General features: G+C 39.5%; 1 protein-coding gene across 1 annotated transcript in view; it reads left to right on the top strand.

Moving 5' to 3' along the window:
- LOC140686678 (serine/threonine-protein kinase Nek10-like) overlaps positions 1-12,983 on the top strand; it is an 88,321-nt gene that overhangs the window by 26,672 nt on the left and 48,666 nt on the right. Inside the window, exons 4-6 of the mRNA XM_072940888.1 lie at positions 4,353-4,566; positions 11,362-11,545; positions 11,638-11,724. Of these exons, the coding sequence (XP_072796989.1) occupies positions 4,353-4,566; positions 11,362-11,545; positions 11,638-11,724 (485 nt within the window). The remainder of the gene's footprint in view (positions 1-4,352; positions 4,567-11,361; positions 11,546-11,637; positions 11,725-12,983) is intronic.

Below are 12,983 nucleotides of genomic sequence, written 5' to 3'. Positions count from 1 at the left end.
GTTGCATACAGTTACATATTCCAATTGCTTTGGATTTGTAGTCTTTAAAAATTAAGTTTAAAAAGAACTAGGGAACAAATTCAATTTCCCGTTTTCTTAGTTTCTTAGCAGGCTTTTAAATTGGGAGAATAGCTTGGTAGCCCAGAAGAGTCTGGGGCAGAAAATACGTTTTTTGTTGCTCTACCCAACACCAGCATTGCTGTTTTTGCCTTCCAGTCCACTGTTAAGAGAGCGTTTACTTTTTAAAAAGGAAGAACATTTCCTTTTATGCCCAAAATATCCCAGTTGCCTAAGTTTTCCCTTTCTACGCCTGGTTGCACAAGCCATCTGGTGCTTTGTGTCACTGCCCATGACAGCGCGCACGCCTGGAGGGGACGGAGCCGGCTTGGACCCCAGCCCTGCCTCTGACCAGAGCGCAGGCACCACCGCCAGCGCGTGTCACTGCTCACCCGTGGGAGGGAGCAAAGTCAGCTCGGCGGCGCAGCGCTGCCCCTCCCGTCACGCCCAGCCTCTAGCCACGCGAGCACACCGGGGACACAGTGACACCAGCACAGAAGTGCAGCCCCCGGGCCTCAGGCCCTGAGCCCACACCCCTACCAAGGTGGAGCATGCCAGCACCCCTGGGAGAAACCCAGCTCCCTCAGGGTCCTGCTCCAGCCCCTGCAGCCCTGATCCCTCCTTTGACAGGGCAGTGACAGCCACTGAGCAGAGAAGCCCCAGTTTGGCCCTGGGCCTGGCTCTGGCCCCTCCAGCTCCACCCCTACCTCCCACCAGGGTGGCGGCCACCAGCACACGTGGAAGAAGTTGCGGCCGGTGCTGCTGTCAGATCCACCTCCCGCCAAGGCCCCTGAGCACATGCAGTTGCACAGGGATGTTCCCACACAAGGCACGCCTGCAAGACCAGAGCAGGTAACTGTTTCTCCTAAATTCAGAGAGACAGAGAAAGGTAAACAAAATGAGAAGAGGAGAATATGTTTCAAAAGAAATAACAAGGATACACCCTGAAAAAAAACCCTAATGACCATGATAAATCATTTACCTGATGAAGAGTTCAAAGCAATGGTAAGAGAATGCTAACTGAACTTGGGAAAAGAATAAATGAACACAGTAAGAACTTTAAGAAGGAACTGGGAAATAGAAAAAAGGACCCAACAGAGCTAAAGAATAAAATAACTGAAATGAGAAATACCGTGGAGGGAATTAACCGCAGATTAGGTGACACGGGAGAACGTATCAGTTATGTGGGAGGCACAGTAATGGTAACCACCCTATCAGAACAGCAAAAAAAATACAACCAACAGATTTTTAGAAAGAGTAGTTTAAGGGACCTCTAGGACATCGTGCATACTAACATTCAAATTACAGGGATCCCAGAAGAAGAGGAGAGAAAGGGGTCGAAAATGTATTTGATGAAATGATGGCTGAAAACTTCCTGATGCTGAAGAAGGAAACAGACATCCAGGAAGCACAGAGGGTCCCAAACAAGCAAACACAAAGAGACCCACCCCCGGACATCCCATTATTGAAAGGGCAGAAGTTAAAGATAAAGAGAGACTTCTAAAGGCAGCAAGAGGAAAACAAAGAGTCAGTTACAGGGAATCCCCAGAAGAGTGTCAGCTGATTTTTCTGCAGAAACATCGCAGGCCAGAAGAGGGCGGCATGATATGTTTAAAATGCTGAAAGGGTGGAAAGCCCTGCAAAGTTGAATACTCTACCCAGCAAAGCTGTTATGCACAACTGAAGGAGAGATAGAGGTTCTCAGACAAAAGCTAGAAGAGTTCATGACTACTAAACAGACCTTACAAAAAATATTAAAGGATCTTCTTTTAAGTGGAAAAGAAAAGGTACAGTAAGGAAGAAATTATAAGAAGGGGAAAATCCCACTGGTAAAGGCTGTGGATCAAATGCAGAAAAGCTTTTGAAAAATTCAGCACCCATTCATATTAAATAATCTAAAGAAGAATGATTTATAGAGGGTGCGTATCTCAACCTAATACAGGTGATTTATAATAAACCCACAGCTAACATCATATACAATGGTGGAAAACTGAAAACTTTTCCTCTAAAATCAGGTACAAGGATCTGCACCTTCTACATTTCTACTTAACATAGCATTGGAAGTCCTAGCCACAGCATTCAGACAAGAAAAAGAAATAAAAGGAATCTATATCAGAAGGGAAAAAGTAAAATTGTCACTATTTGCAAATGACATGACACTGTACTTAGAAAACCCTGAAATCTCCACCAAAAGACTGTTAGAACCAATAGCTTGCTATTGAGTTGTTAATAGTTGCTTTGAGTTATAGTTGCTATTTGCATCTTGGCTTCAGGTCAGATCAAATTACATATACATATATACATAACTATATATAATCAAGCACACATAATTGTATCCAATGAGAACAAATGCAGAGCATCTGTTAGGAAACCATAATGGAGCCACATAGATTATGCAGCGCCTGCCCACGGCTCTGTTACCATGGAGACACGTGCACATTCGCACCTGATTTGCAGAGCAAGAGGACCGCGCGCTTCTCGTTATGTGGGCTGTAGTGATATGTAGCTCCAGAGATCCGTCCGCGTTTGCATTTCTGGATTCCTGAAGTAAGCACTTTGTGGTGGTTGTTTCAGAAAAACACGCCACGCCTAGAATTTGAAATTAAATCAGCGAGAACCAACTGTTTGCATTCTCCATCTTTCCTTTGCTCTACCCTCTTTAAATTGTTAACCCGAATAACTTCAAAGTGCATCCAGTGAAGAAATGAACATTAAAATACTCTGAAATCTCCAAAAAGATGAATACACAGGAATCTGTTGCTTTTCTATACACAGCAAATACTAATGAACTATCAGAAAGAGAATGTAAGAAAACGATGCTCTTTACAATTGCATCAGAAAGAGTCAAATAGCTAGGAATAATCTCAGCCATCAAAAAGAATGAAATTTTGCCATTAGCACGCCCGTGGATGGACCTGGACCTGTAATGCCTAGTGAAATAAGTCAGAGAAAGACAAATACTGTATGTTACCACTTACAGGTAGAATTTAAAAAGTAAAATGAAGGAATATAATAAAATAGGACAGACTCACAGATACAGTGAACAAACTAGTGGTTACCAGTGGGTAGAGGGCTGAAGAGGTACTGACTGTAAATATGTGTATACAAATATACAAGAATGTATTGTACAGCACATGGACTATAGCTGATACTTTGTAATAACTTTACATGGAATATAATCTATAAAAAAATCACTATGTTGTATACCTGAAGCTATTTTAACATCGTAAATCATCTATCACTTAAAATAAAAGAAAAAAGAAAATTAAAAAAACCCCTCAAATAAATAAATACAAGAAAGAATAATAAGGAAAATTATAAATTAGAGTGTTATTTTTACTTCTGTTACTGATAGCAATTTTGTGTAGTAATTCCTGTGCATTGCCTGGAGACATCGTTATAGGTGAAAGTTGTGTTAACTATGGGTTGCTAAATCAAATAGAAGGTGTGAAAATTAGATCTTTTTCTCCAAGTCCAAATAAGTTAAAATTTATTGAGAAGTACACATGATTCAGTGAAATTAGAGCTTTTGATTTTTTAAAAAAGAGACTAAATAGTACAGTGAGTGCCAGAAGGATTTAAATTATGCTAAGCAGTGATCTTGATAACCGGCTCCCCGGGCATCTGGAGTAGCCTTCTGCTGGGGGTTGGCTGTGACAGGAGCAGTCCTCACTTTAGTGGGCTGATTGGTGTTTCCTACCTCCAAAATCTGAGAAAGTTTCGGCATGCAGTGTGTCAGATTAGCTGCTTTAAAAAAGAGCACTCCACACACCTTAAACCACCAAGTAACTGGGTTGAATTTTGTTTTTATGAAGTCGTGTTTTGTAAGACTCACTCATCAAGACGTGTTGACATTACCCCCGCACAGCTGGGAAAGTCACTACGTTGTGACGCCCCACCCCACCCCACCCCCAGAATCCTTCCTTCCTTGTGGTGCATCACGTGTGATGTTATTGGGACCCCTGTTTGTTTCACTGGCCAGCGAGGCTGTGTGGTTTTGGAAAAGAGCCACTTACCCAGGAGAAGCAGACCCCGCCCACCCCTCCTGAGACCCCTCCTGGCCTCTGACCCTTGCCCACCAGCCCCCCTGCAAGGAGAACAGTGCTGTCCCCTTCTCCTTCCCAGACTTTCCAGATGTCTTCTGAGAAGTCTCAGACTGAACACTGTGCTCGAGGTCTGTCTCACCCCAGGTTCTCTTGGGTGCAGACGCCGTGGTGGACACACAGCGGCATTTACCCTTGACCGTCCACACCCCGCGGCCTGGTCCTGACTGTGATTAGCTTGTGTTCTCTTAGATGCCTCACGCCGGATGCAGAAGCCCGCCCAGATATTGTAGAAGTCAGCTCCATGATAGCCGATGTCATGATGAAATATTTCGACAGTTTATCCACATCCCAGCTGGCCCTGGAGAAGAAGCTGGAACGGGAACGGAGGCGCACACAGCGGTATTTTATGGAAGCCAACCGGAACGCCGTCACCTGTCAGCGTGAGCCTGCCCTGCTGTCTCACGTAAGTGACAACCTTTCAGTCTCTTCAGGATGCATTCTGCTACACTCTCTGAGGCCTATCATGCTTGTGCTAAGGAAGATTTGTCTTAAGTCAGAAAAATATTCATTGCTACATATAATATTTCACCATTATATAGTTATATATTTGCATATATTTTGATACCTTAAAATAAGTCACTATAATTGATGTTCCAAAGGTGTAATGCATAATTTGTTGTAAATTATAAAACCAGAGTTATCAAAAAGATCTCTTAGAAATTCTTTGTTTATAATCTTTGTATAAATAGCAGAGACTGCTTGTAATTAACTTCTTCAGCAATCTGGAAATACGGATGAAAATGCTGTATGTTGATTTAGAGAAGGAAATCGTATTTGTCTTAAAATGTGTTTTATTAGTCTGTGTAATTGCTTTCATTAGTCTTGGTGATGGTAATAATGTTACCATTGTACAAATCAGAATGTGTGCTGTTATTTGTCTTGTCAGTAACCTTTAAATTATTTAGATACGTAAGTTTATTTCTGAGTGTTGTTTGAAAAGGGATGCCAGAGCTACAAATACCCAGAAGGGCAAGTGGTGGTGCCGGTGACCCCCTTGTTGGTGTCCCTTTTCTTCCTTCCTCTGTGCCTTTGTTGTGTCATGACCCGTAACCCATCCTTCGCTCATGCTCTGGGATCCCCGAAAGCAGGGGTTTAGTAAGGGACCCTTCAACCTGTAAGTGTTCTTTAATACCCTCCTGGAGGTGGGCCCAGCGCAGTAGGGTCATATGGCATCCTTGATCAGGATACCTGGTCATTCAGTTCCTTTCCAGGGTCCAAAGGACCTGCTGTGCCTCAGCTGGGAAAATGAAGTGACAAATTGGTCTCAAGGAAGAGTCAGTTTTGGTTTCTCAGATAACAGCATTTCCAGCAAACTCTTTTGTTTTTTTTCCCACAAGAAGGAAAGCGCTACTGTTTGATGGGTTTCTCTTTCCATACTTGGTATCCGGAAGTTAAACTTCCAATGTTGGTTTCTTTTTTATGGGTTTTATTTTGTTTTATTTTTTAATCTTTCTTAGTACAGCCATGGCTTTTATTTTCACTTTTCATGTTTTTATATAATTGAGGTATAGTTAAATTACAATATTATGTTAGTTTCTGATGTACAACTTAGTGATTTGGTATTTTTATAGATTGTAACCCATTTCAAGTTCTTATAAAATCCTGGCTGTAGTCGCTGTGCTGTACATTATATTCTTGTATCTTATTCAGATTATACCTAGTAGTTTGTACCTCTACCCTATCTTGACCCTTCTCCTTTTGTCTCCCCACTGGAAACCAGTGGCTTGTTCCTTGTATGTGTGAGTCTGTTTCTATTTTATTATATTCATTTATTTTTTGAGTTTCCACATGTAAGTGATATCATATGATATTTTCCTTTCTCTTTCTGGCTTGCTTTACTTAGAATGACATTCTCCAGGGACATCCATGTTGCTGCAAATGGCATTCTTTCATTCTTTTTATGGCCGAGTAGTATTCCATTGTATAAATATACCACAGCTTCTTTATCCAGTCCTCAGTCAATGGACATTTAGGTTGTTTCCATGTCTTGGCTGTTGTAAATAGTGCTGTTATGAACACTGGGGTCCATGATCTTTTTGAATTAAGGTTCCCTCTGGATATATGCCCATGAATGGGATTCCTTGAATCATATGGTATGTCTGTTTTCAGTCTTTGGAGGAATTTTCATACTGTTTTCCATAATGGCTGCACCAAACTACATTCCCACCAGCAGTGTAGGAGGGTTCCCTTTTCTCCACAGCCTCTCCAGCATTTATCATTTATGGACTTTTGAATGATGGGCATTCTGACTGGTATGAGATGATACCTCATTGTAGTTTTGATTTACATTTCTCTGATAATTAGCAATATTGAGAATTTTTCATCTGCCTATTGGCCATTTGTATGTCTTCATTGGAAAATTGCTTGTTTCGGTCTTATGCCCATTTTTGGATTGGGTTGTTTACTTTTTTTATTATTAAGATACATGAGCTGTTTATACATCCTTGTCAGTCTCATCTTTTGCAAATATTTTCTCCCATTCCATAGGTTTTCTTTTTGTTTTACTTATGGTCTTCTTTGCTGTGCAAAAGCTTGTAAGTTTAAATAGATCCCATTAGTTTATATTTGCCTTTATTTCTATTGCTTGAGGAGACGGCCCTAGGAGAACATTGCTGAGATTTATGTCCAATAATGTTTTGCCTATATTTTCTTCTAAGAGGTTTATAGTATCTTGCCTTATATTTAGGTCTTGAAGCCATTTTGAGTTTATTTTTGTGTATGGTGTGAGGGAGTATTCTAATTTCTTGATGTGCATGCTGCTGTCCAGTTTTCCCAACACCATTTGCTGAAGAGACTGTTTATACTCCATTGTATGTTCTTGCCTCCTTTGTCAAAGATTAATTGACCAAAAGTTTGTGGGTTCATTTCTGGGCTCTCTCTTCTGTTCCATTGATCTGTATGTCTGTTTTTGTACCAATACCATCTGTTTTGATTACTGTAGCTCTGTAGTATTGTCTGAAGTCTGGGAGGGTTATTCATCCAGCTTCATTCTTTTTCTTCAGTGATGCTTTGGCAATTCTGGGTCTTTTGCGACTCCATGTAGATTTTAGGATGATTTGTTCTAGTTCTGTGAAAAATGTCCTGGGCAATTTGATAGCTGTTTCATTAAATCTGTAGATTGCTTTGGGAAGTATGGCCATTTTAACAATATTAATTCTTCCAATCCAAGAGCATGGGATATCTTTCCATTTCTTTAAGTCATCTTTAATTTTCTTAGTCAGTGTTTTGTAGTTCTCCACGTATAAGTCTTTCACTTCCTTGGCCAGGTTTATTCCTAAGTATTTATGTTTTGGGATGTAATTTTAAAAGGGATTGTTTCTTTACTTTCTGTTCCTGCTATTTCTTTGTTAGTGTAAAGAGATATAACTGATTTCTGTATGTTGATGTTGTATCCTGCTACCTTGCTGAATTCTTTTATCAGCTCTAATAGTTTCTGTGTGGAGCCTTTAGGGTTTTCTATATATATAGTATAGTGTCATCTGCATGTAATGACAATTTTACCTATTCTCTTCCAATTTGGATCCCTTTTATTTCTTTTTCTTGTCTAATTGCTATGGCTAGGACTTCTAGTACTATATTGAATAGAAGTGATGAGAATGGGCATCCTTGTCTTGTTCCAGATTTTGGTGGGAAGTCTTTGAGCTTTTCACCTTTGAGTATTATGCTTGCTATAAGTTTTTCATAAATAGATTTTATTATGTTGAGATATGTTCCCTCTATACCCACTTTGATAAGAGTTTTTATGGTAAATAGGTGTTGAATTTTATCAAATGCTTTTTCTGCATCTATTGAGATGATCTTGTGATTTTTGTCCTTTCTGTTGCTTATGTGATATCACATTGATTGATTTGCATATGTTGAACCATCCTTGTGTCCCTGAGATGAGCCCATCTTGATCATGATGTGTAATTTTTTTATGTGTTGTTGGATTCTATTTGCTAATATTTTGTTGAGAATTATCCCCTTTCATTTCTTAATTTGTTTTTTGAGTTCTCTTTCTCTTTTCTTCTTGGCAAACATGGCCAGAGGTTTTTTATTTTGTTTAGTCTTTCAAAAAACCAGCTCTTGATTTGATTGATTTTTTATTTTCTATTTTATTTCCTCTGTGATCTTTATTATTTCTTTCCTTTTACTAGCTTTAGGGTTTATTTGTTCTCCTTTTTGTAATTCTTTTAGGTGGTAGGTTAGGTTGGTTATTTGAGTTTTTTCTTGTTTTTTGAGGAAGGCCTGTATCACTGATAACTTCCCTCTTAGGACTGCTTTTGTTGCATCTCATAGATCTTAACGTGGTTGTGTTTTCGTTGTCATTTGTTTTAAGGGATTTTTAAATTTCCTCTTTGATTTTATTGTTGACCCATTTGTTTTTTTAGTAGCATGTTGTTTAGTCTCCAGGCAACTGTTTTTTTCTCACTCTAGTTGTTTTCTTATCTCATGTAGTTGTGGTCAGAAAAGATAGTTGACGTAATTTCTGTCCTCTTAAATTTGTTGAGGCTTGTTTTGTGACCTAGTGTTTGTTCTAGTCTAAAGAATGTTCCATGTGCACTTGAAAAGAATGTGTGTTCTGGCTTTTTCTTTTTCAAATGTAATATCCTGAAAATATCAATTAGTCTAAATGATCTGTTGTGTCATTTAGTATTCCATTGTGTTACTGGTTTTCTGTCTGGAAGATCTGTCCAGTGATGTTGGTGGGGTATTAAAGTCTCCTACTATTATTGTATTCACATCAGTTTCTCCCTTTATGTCAGTTAGTATTTACTTTATGTATTTAGGTGCTCCTGTATTGGGTGCATATATGTTAATGAGTGTAATATCTTCATCTTGTTGTTCCTTTATAGCTAGTGTCCATCCTTATCTTTCTTTACGCCCTTTGTTTTAAAGTCTGTTTTGTCTGATACGAGTATTGCTACCCCTGCTTTCTTTTCATTTCCGTTTACATGACATACCGTTTTCCATCCTCTCATTTTCAATCTGTGTGACCTTTATCCTAAAGTGTGTGTCTAGTAAGCAGTATATTTTATATATTTTTTGTATTGAAGTCTAAGAGCAGCATATTGTAGGCTCTTATTTTATTATCCATCTCCTACCCTTTGCCTTTTGATTGGAACATTTAGTTCATTGACCTTTAAAGTGGTTATTGATAGATACGTATTTATTGCCATTTTAAACCATGTTTTCCTGTTGGTTTTATATTTCTCCTTTGTTTCTTTTTCTTTTGTGGTTTGATGTTTTTCATATTATACTTGAGTTCTCTTCTTTTGGGTTTTTGTGACTCTATTATATGGTTTTGGTTTGTGGTTACCATGTTTTTCATATATGTTAACCCATTACTATATATATTTGGTTTAGACTGGTCATCATGTAAGCTCAAATACGTTATTAAAAAAAAAAGAAAAAAATCTGCATTTTATTATTCACCTCGTCCACATTTTGTGATTTGATGTTCTCTTTTACATCTTCATGTTTATCTTTTTGCTGTTCATGGTAGTTATCATTTGCTTTTCTAGTTACAGTTTTCTTTTCTATAGATTCTTGCTTCTTTTCTACTCAGAGAAGACCTTCCAATATTTATTTTAGGATAGGTTTAGTATTGTTCTATTTTAATTTTTAGTTGTCTGAGAAATTATCTGTCTCCCCTATTCTAAATATTCACCTTTCTGGACATGGTATCCTAGGTTGCAGGTTTTTCTCTGCCAGGACTTTGGATGTACCTTGCCACTCCCTTCTGGCCTGCAACATTTCTGTAGAGAAATCAGCTGATAGTCTTATAGGAGGGGATCCCTTGTAGCTAACTCTTTGTTTTCCTCTTGCTGCCTTTGAATCCTCTCTTTAGCGTTGACTTTTGCCATTTAAATTTTAATATGCCTTAGTTCTCTCTGGGTTCATCTTGCTTGAGACCTTCTCCACTTCCTGTACCTGGATATCTGTTTCCTTCTACAGCGTCAGAAAGTTTTCAGTCATAATTCTTTCAAATATGTTTTGACCCCCTTTTCTCTTCTCCTTCTCTGGCCTCTATCATGCATAGATTGGCATGCTTTATATTTTCCCATGGGTCTCTTATATTGCCTTCATCTTTTTTCATTCTTTCTGCTGCAGGCAGTGTCCTGCCTCTCCCTTTGTGTGTGTTTGTTAACTGTGGGGCTCTTTATGGCAGATGCAGGCTCCCTTTCACACTCTCTCAGTTGTGGCCTGTACCATACTCCAGCCCCTTCAGGCTGTCTCCACCCAGCCAACCCCACTTCTCTCCCTGGAGTCTTTCCTCTGAAGCCCAGGTCAGCACCTAGCCACCACACACTAGTGGACATGTGTCTTAGGCTGGAGAATGAGCAAGATGGCACACATCCTCTGTGCTGGGCCCCCTGTTCTGTCTGCTGCATATCGAGGACTGCTCTCTCCTCTGAGCCTCTGAAGTTCCCTTCTGTCCCAGCTAGTCTCCTGACTGGTGAATAGGCTTCCAAAGGTGAGGGAACCTTCCCTCTTCCATAGCTCCCTCCCAGGGTCACAGGTCCCATCCCGATTCTTTTTTTTTTTGTCCCACCCAGTTACATGGTGATCTGTCTCATAGGAGAAGTTTTGATTGTATGAGATCTTCTGTCAGAGTTAAGCATTCTGTGAGTACTGTATTCCACAAGTAGAAGTGTTTTTGATGTATTTGTGGGTGGAGATGAGTTCCACATCTTCTAGTCTGTCACCCTGATCCAACCGCCCCTTTACACCTTTAGTTGTAGAAAATATTTTCTTCTGGATTCCAGTCTTTCTCACCACCAGTCGCTCTGTAAGTGCTTGGCATTGTGGTATGCCTGAGGGAGGAGGTGAGCTCGGCACCTTTCTACTCTTGCATCTTGGCCACCTACCTCCAGAATTGTTCTGCACGTCTATTCCTTAGTGCTAACTTTTCTTTCACCAGACAGCGCAGACCTTTGCTACTAAACACTTTGCCACACCCATTCTTTTTTGTCCAGTGGTAGCCTACTTTTTTTGTCATCATGGACTCCATGAACTTTATAGCATATGTGGTAGCCCACTTTTTTTGTCATCATGGACTCCATGAACTTTATAGCATATGTGTCAGTGGACCCACTGATGTGACTTCAGCAGCAATATTTGTAATGATACTTTAGTCCTTTTAAGATATATTCTACTGAGGTTTAGGTCCCGCAGAAGAAAGAAGTGGGTATTAAAAACTGAATTTCTCTTTCAGGAAACCTTTGAGAAGGCAAGCTTGAGTAGCAGCAGCAGTGGAGCAGGCAGCCTGAAAAGTGAGCTTTCAGAAAGCTCAGACCAGCCCCCTGAGGGCTTCCAGGCCCCCTGTGGGAAGGACGAAGACAGGGCCTGTGACGGAATCTTGTCAGATGATACTTTCAACCTGGAAAATATTGACAAAGGTATTTCTAGTGAAAGGGTTACAGCATGAATGCACCCTTGACTCCCTTCTGTTTCAAGGTTCATTTACTTTTTATTTTTTATGAATGTGCAGATATATATTCAGAGCTCGATGATGAATTGGACATTTTGGATAACTCCAGCATCTCCAGTTCGAGCCCTTTGAAGGAATCTACATTCAGTAAGGCTTCTTTTTCTGTTTGTAGGGTTCCAGAAGGTAGTGGTTTGGGACTGGTACCCAGGAGTCAGGTAGTTGTCACCACACATATAACTGAGTGGTTTGCTTCCTAGGTGCAGTGCACATTAATTAGGACATGTGTGTCTGTCACTCCGACAAAGCCCAGAGGACAACAGCAGTGTGGTCTTCCACTGCCTCCTGTCAAATGAATAGTTTCATTATTTCTTGCAGCAAATGCAGGTTCTAACTGGGGAGTGCAGATAACTTATTTGGAAACAGACTTAACAACCCAAGGAATAATGGAGGTGACCTTCTACGAGTCTGTTGATTGGAGGTTAGAAACCTGGAGAAGAAATTCGTCTTGGTGTAGACTGTTTCATACAACTTTATTTAAAGTAATGCAAAGGAATGTATTATACTTAAAACTCTAAAGTAAAATAAATGTTTTAATTGTGTAGAATTACAGGAAAATGCTAGGTAAATTCAGTAAAAATGAACCTTTACTCTTAATTTGAAAGAGTAAAGAAAATGGTTAAGATACATTTAAATAAATTGTAAAGAATGTTCCTTATAGTAAGATAGGATTCAGTTGACTCAACAAATCTCACCCAACAAATCTGAAACTGAAAGAAAAGACCAGCTAAAATAGTTAATGGAGAGATAAGAATGATTCTTTTAAAGACTAAGTTGATGGAATATTAAAGAGGATAAGTAGAAATACTCTGAAATTGATTAAGTGTAAATAATCCCGTCTCATCAGTGACTATACTGCGAACATTTCGTAAAAGAAGGTTTAGGATGTTCTCTCTGAGCATCAGAATAAAAGCCTAAAGATTTTGTTTCATCCTTCATCCCTTTCCAAAATTAATTGGTTCATCAAAATGGAGAATAGATGTTCTGGTTTTTCTGGGACAGTCACGATTTCCAACACCCTGTTCTGTTTTCCCTATAAATTTCCAGGCTGCTAAATAAAATATCTTGATTTCCAACTGGGAAAACAAATATTTTGCAATAAGAATACTCATGCATTTAAACGTATGTAGCAAGACCTGGAAGCAATTAATCACTGACTGTTTTGAGATGAACTCAGGGTTGTCCATCCCCAGTAACAAGGACAAGGGGTCGGTGGGGAAGTGAGGAAGGGAAAGCTGGACCCTTAATTTGCATGTGGTGACTTATCGCTGCTTGGCAAGGAATATAGGATGATTCTGACATAAATACTTTATTGTACTTTGTTAGCTGATAATAATGGAGTTTCTTTG

This window comes from Vicugna pacos, chromosome 17, assembly GCF_048564905.1.
Source record: "Vicugna pacos chromosome 17, VicPac4, whole genome shotgun sequence".
Classification (NCBI taxonomy): domain Eukaryota; kingdom Metazoa; phylum Chordata; class Mammalia; order Artiodactyla; family Camelidae; genus Vicugna; species Vicugna pacos.
Note: the sequence above shows the minus strand (reverse complement) of the source record. Positions and strands in the feature narration are given on the sequence as shown.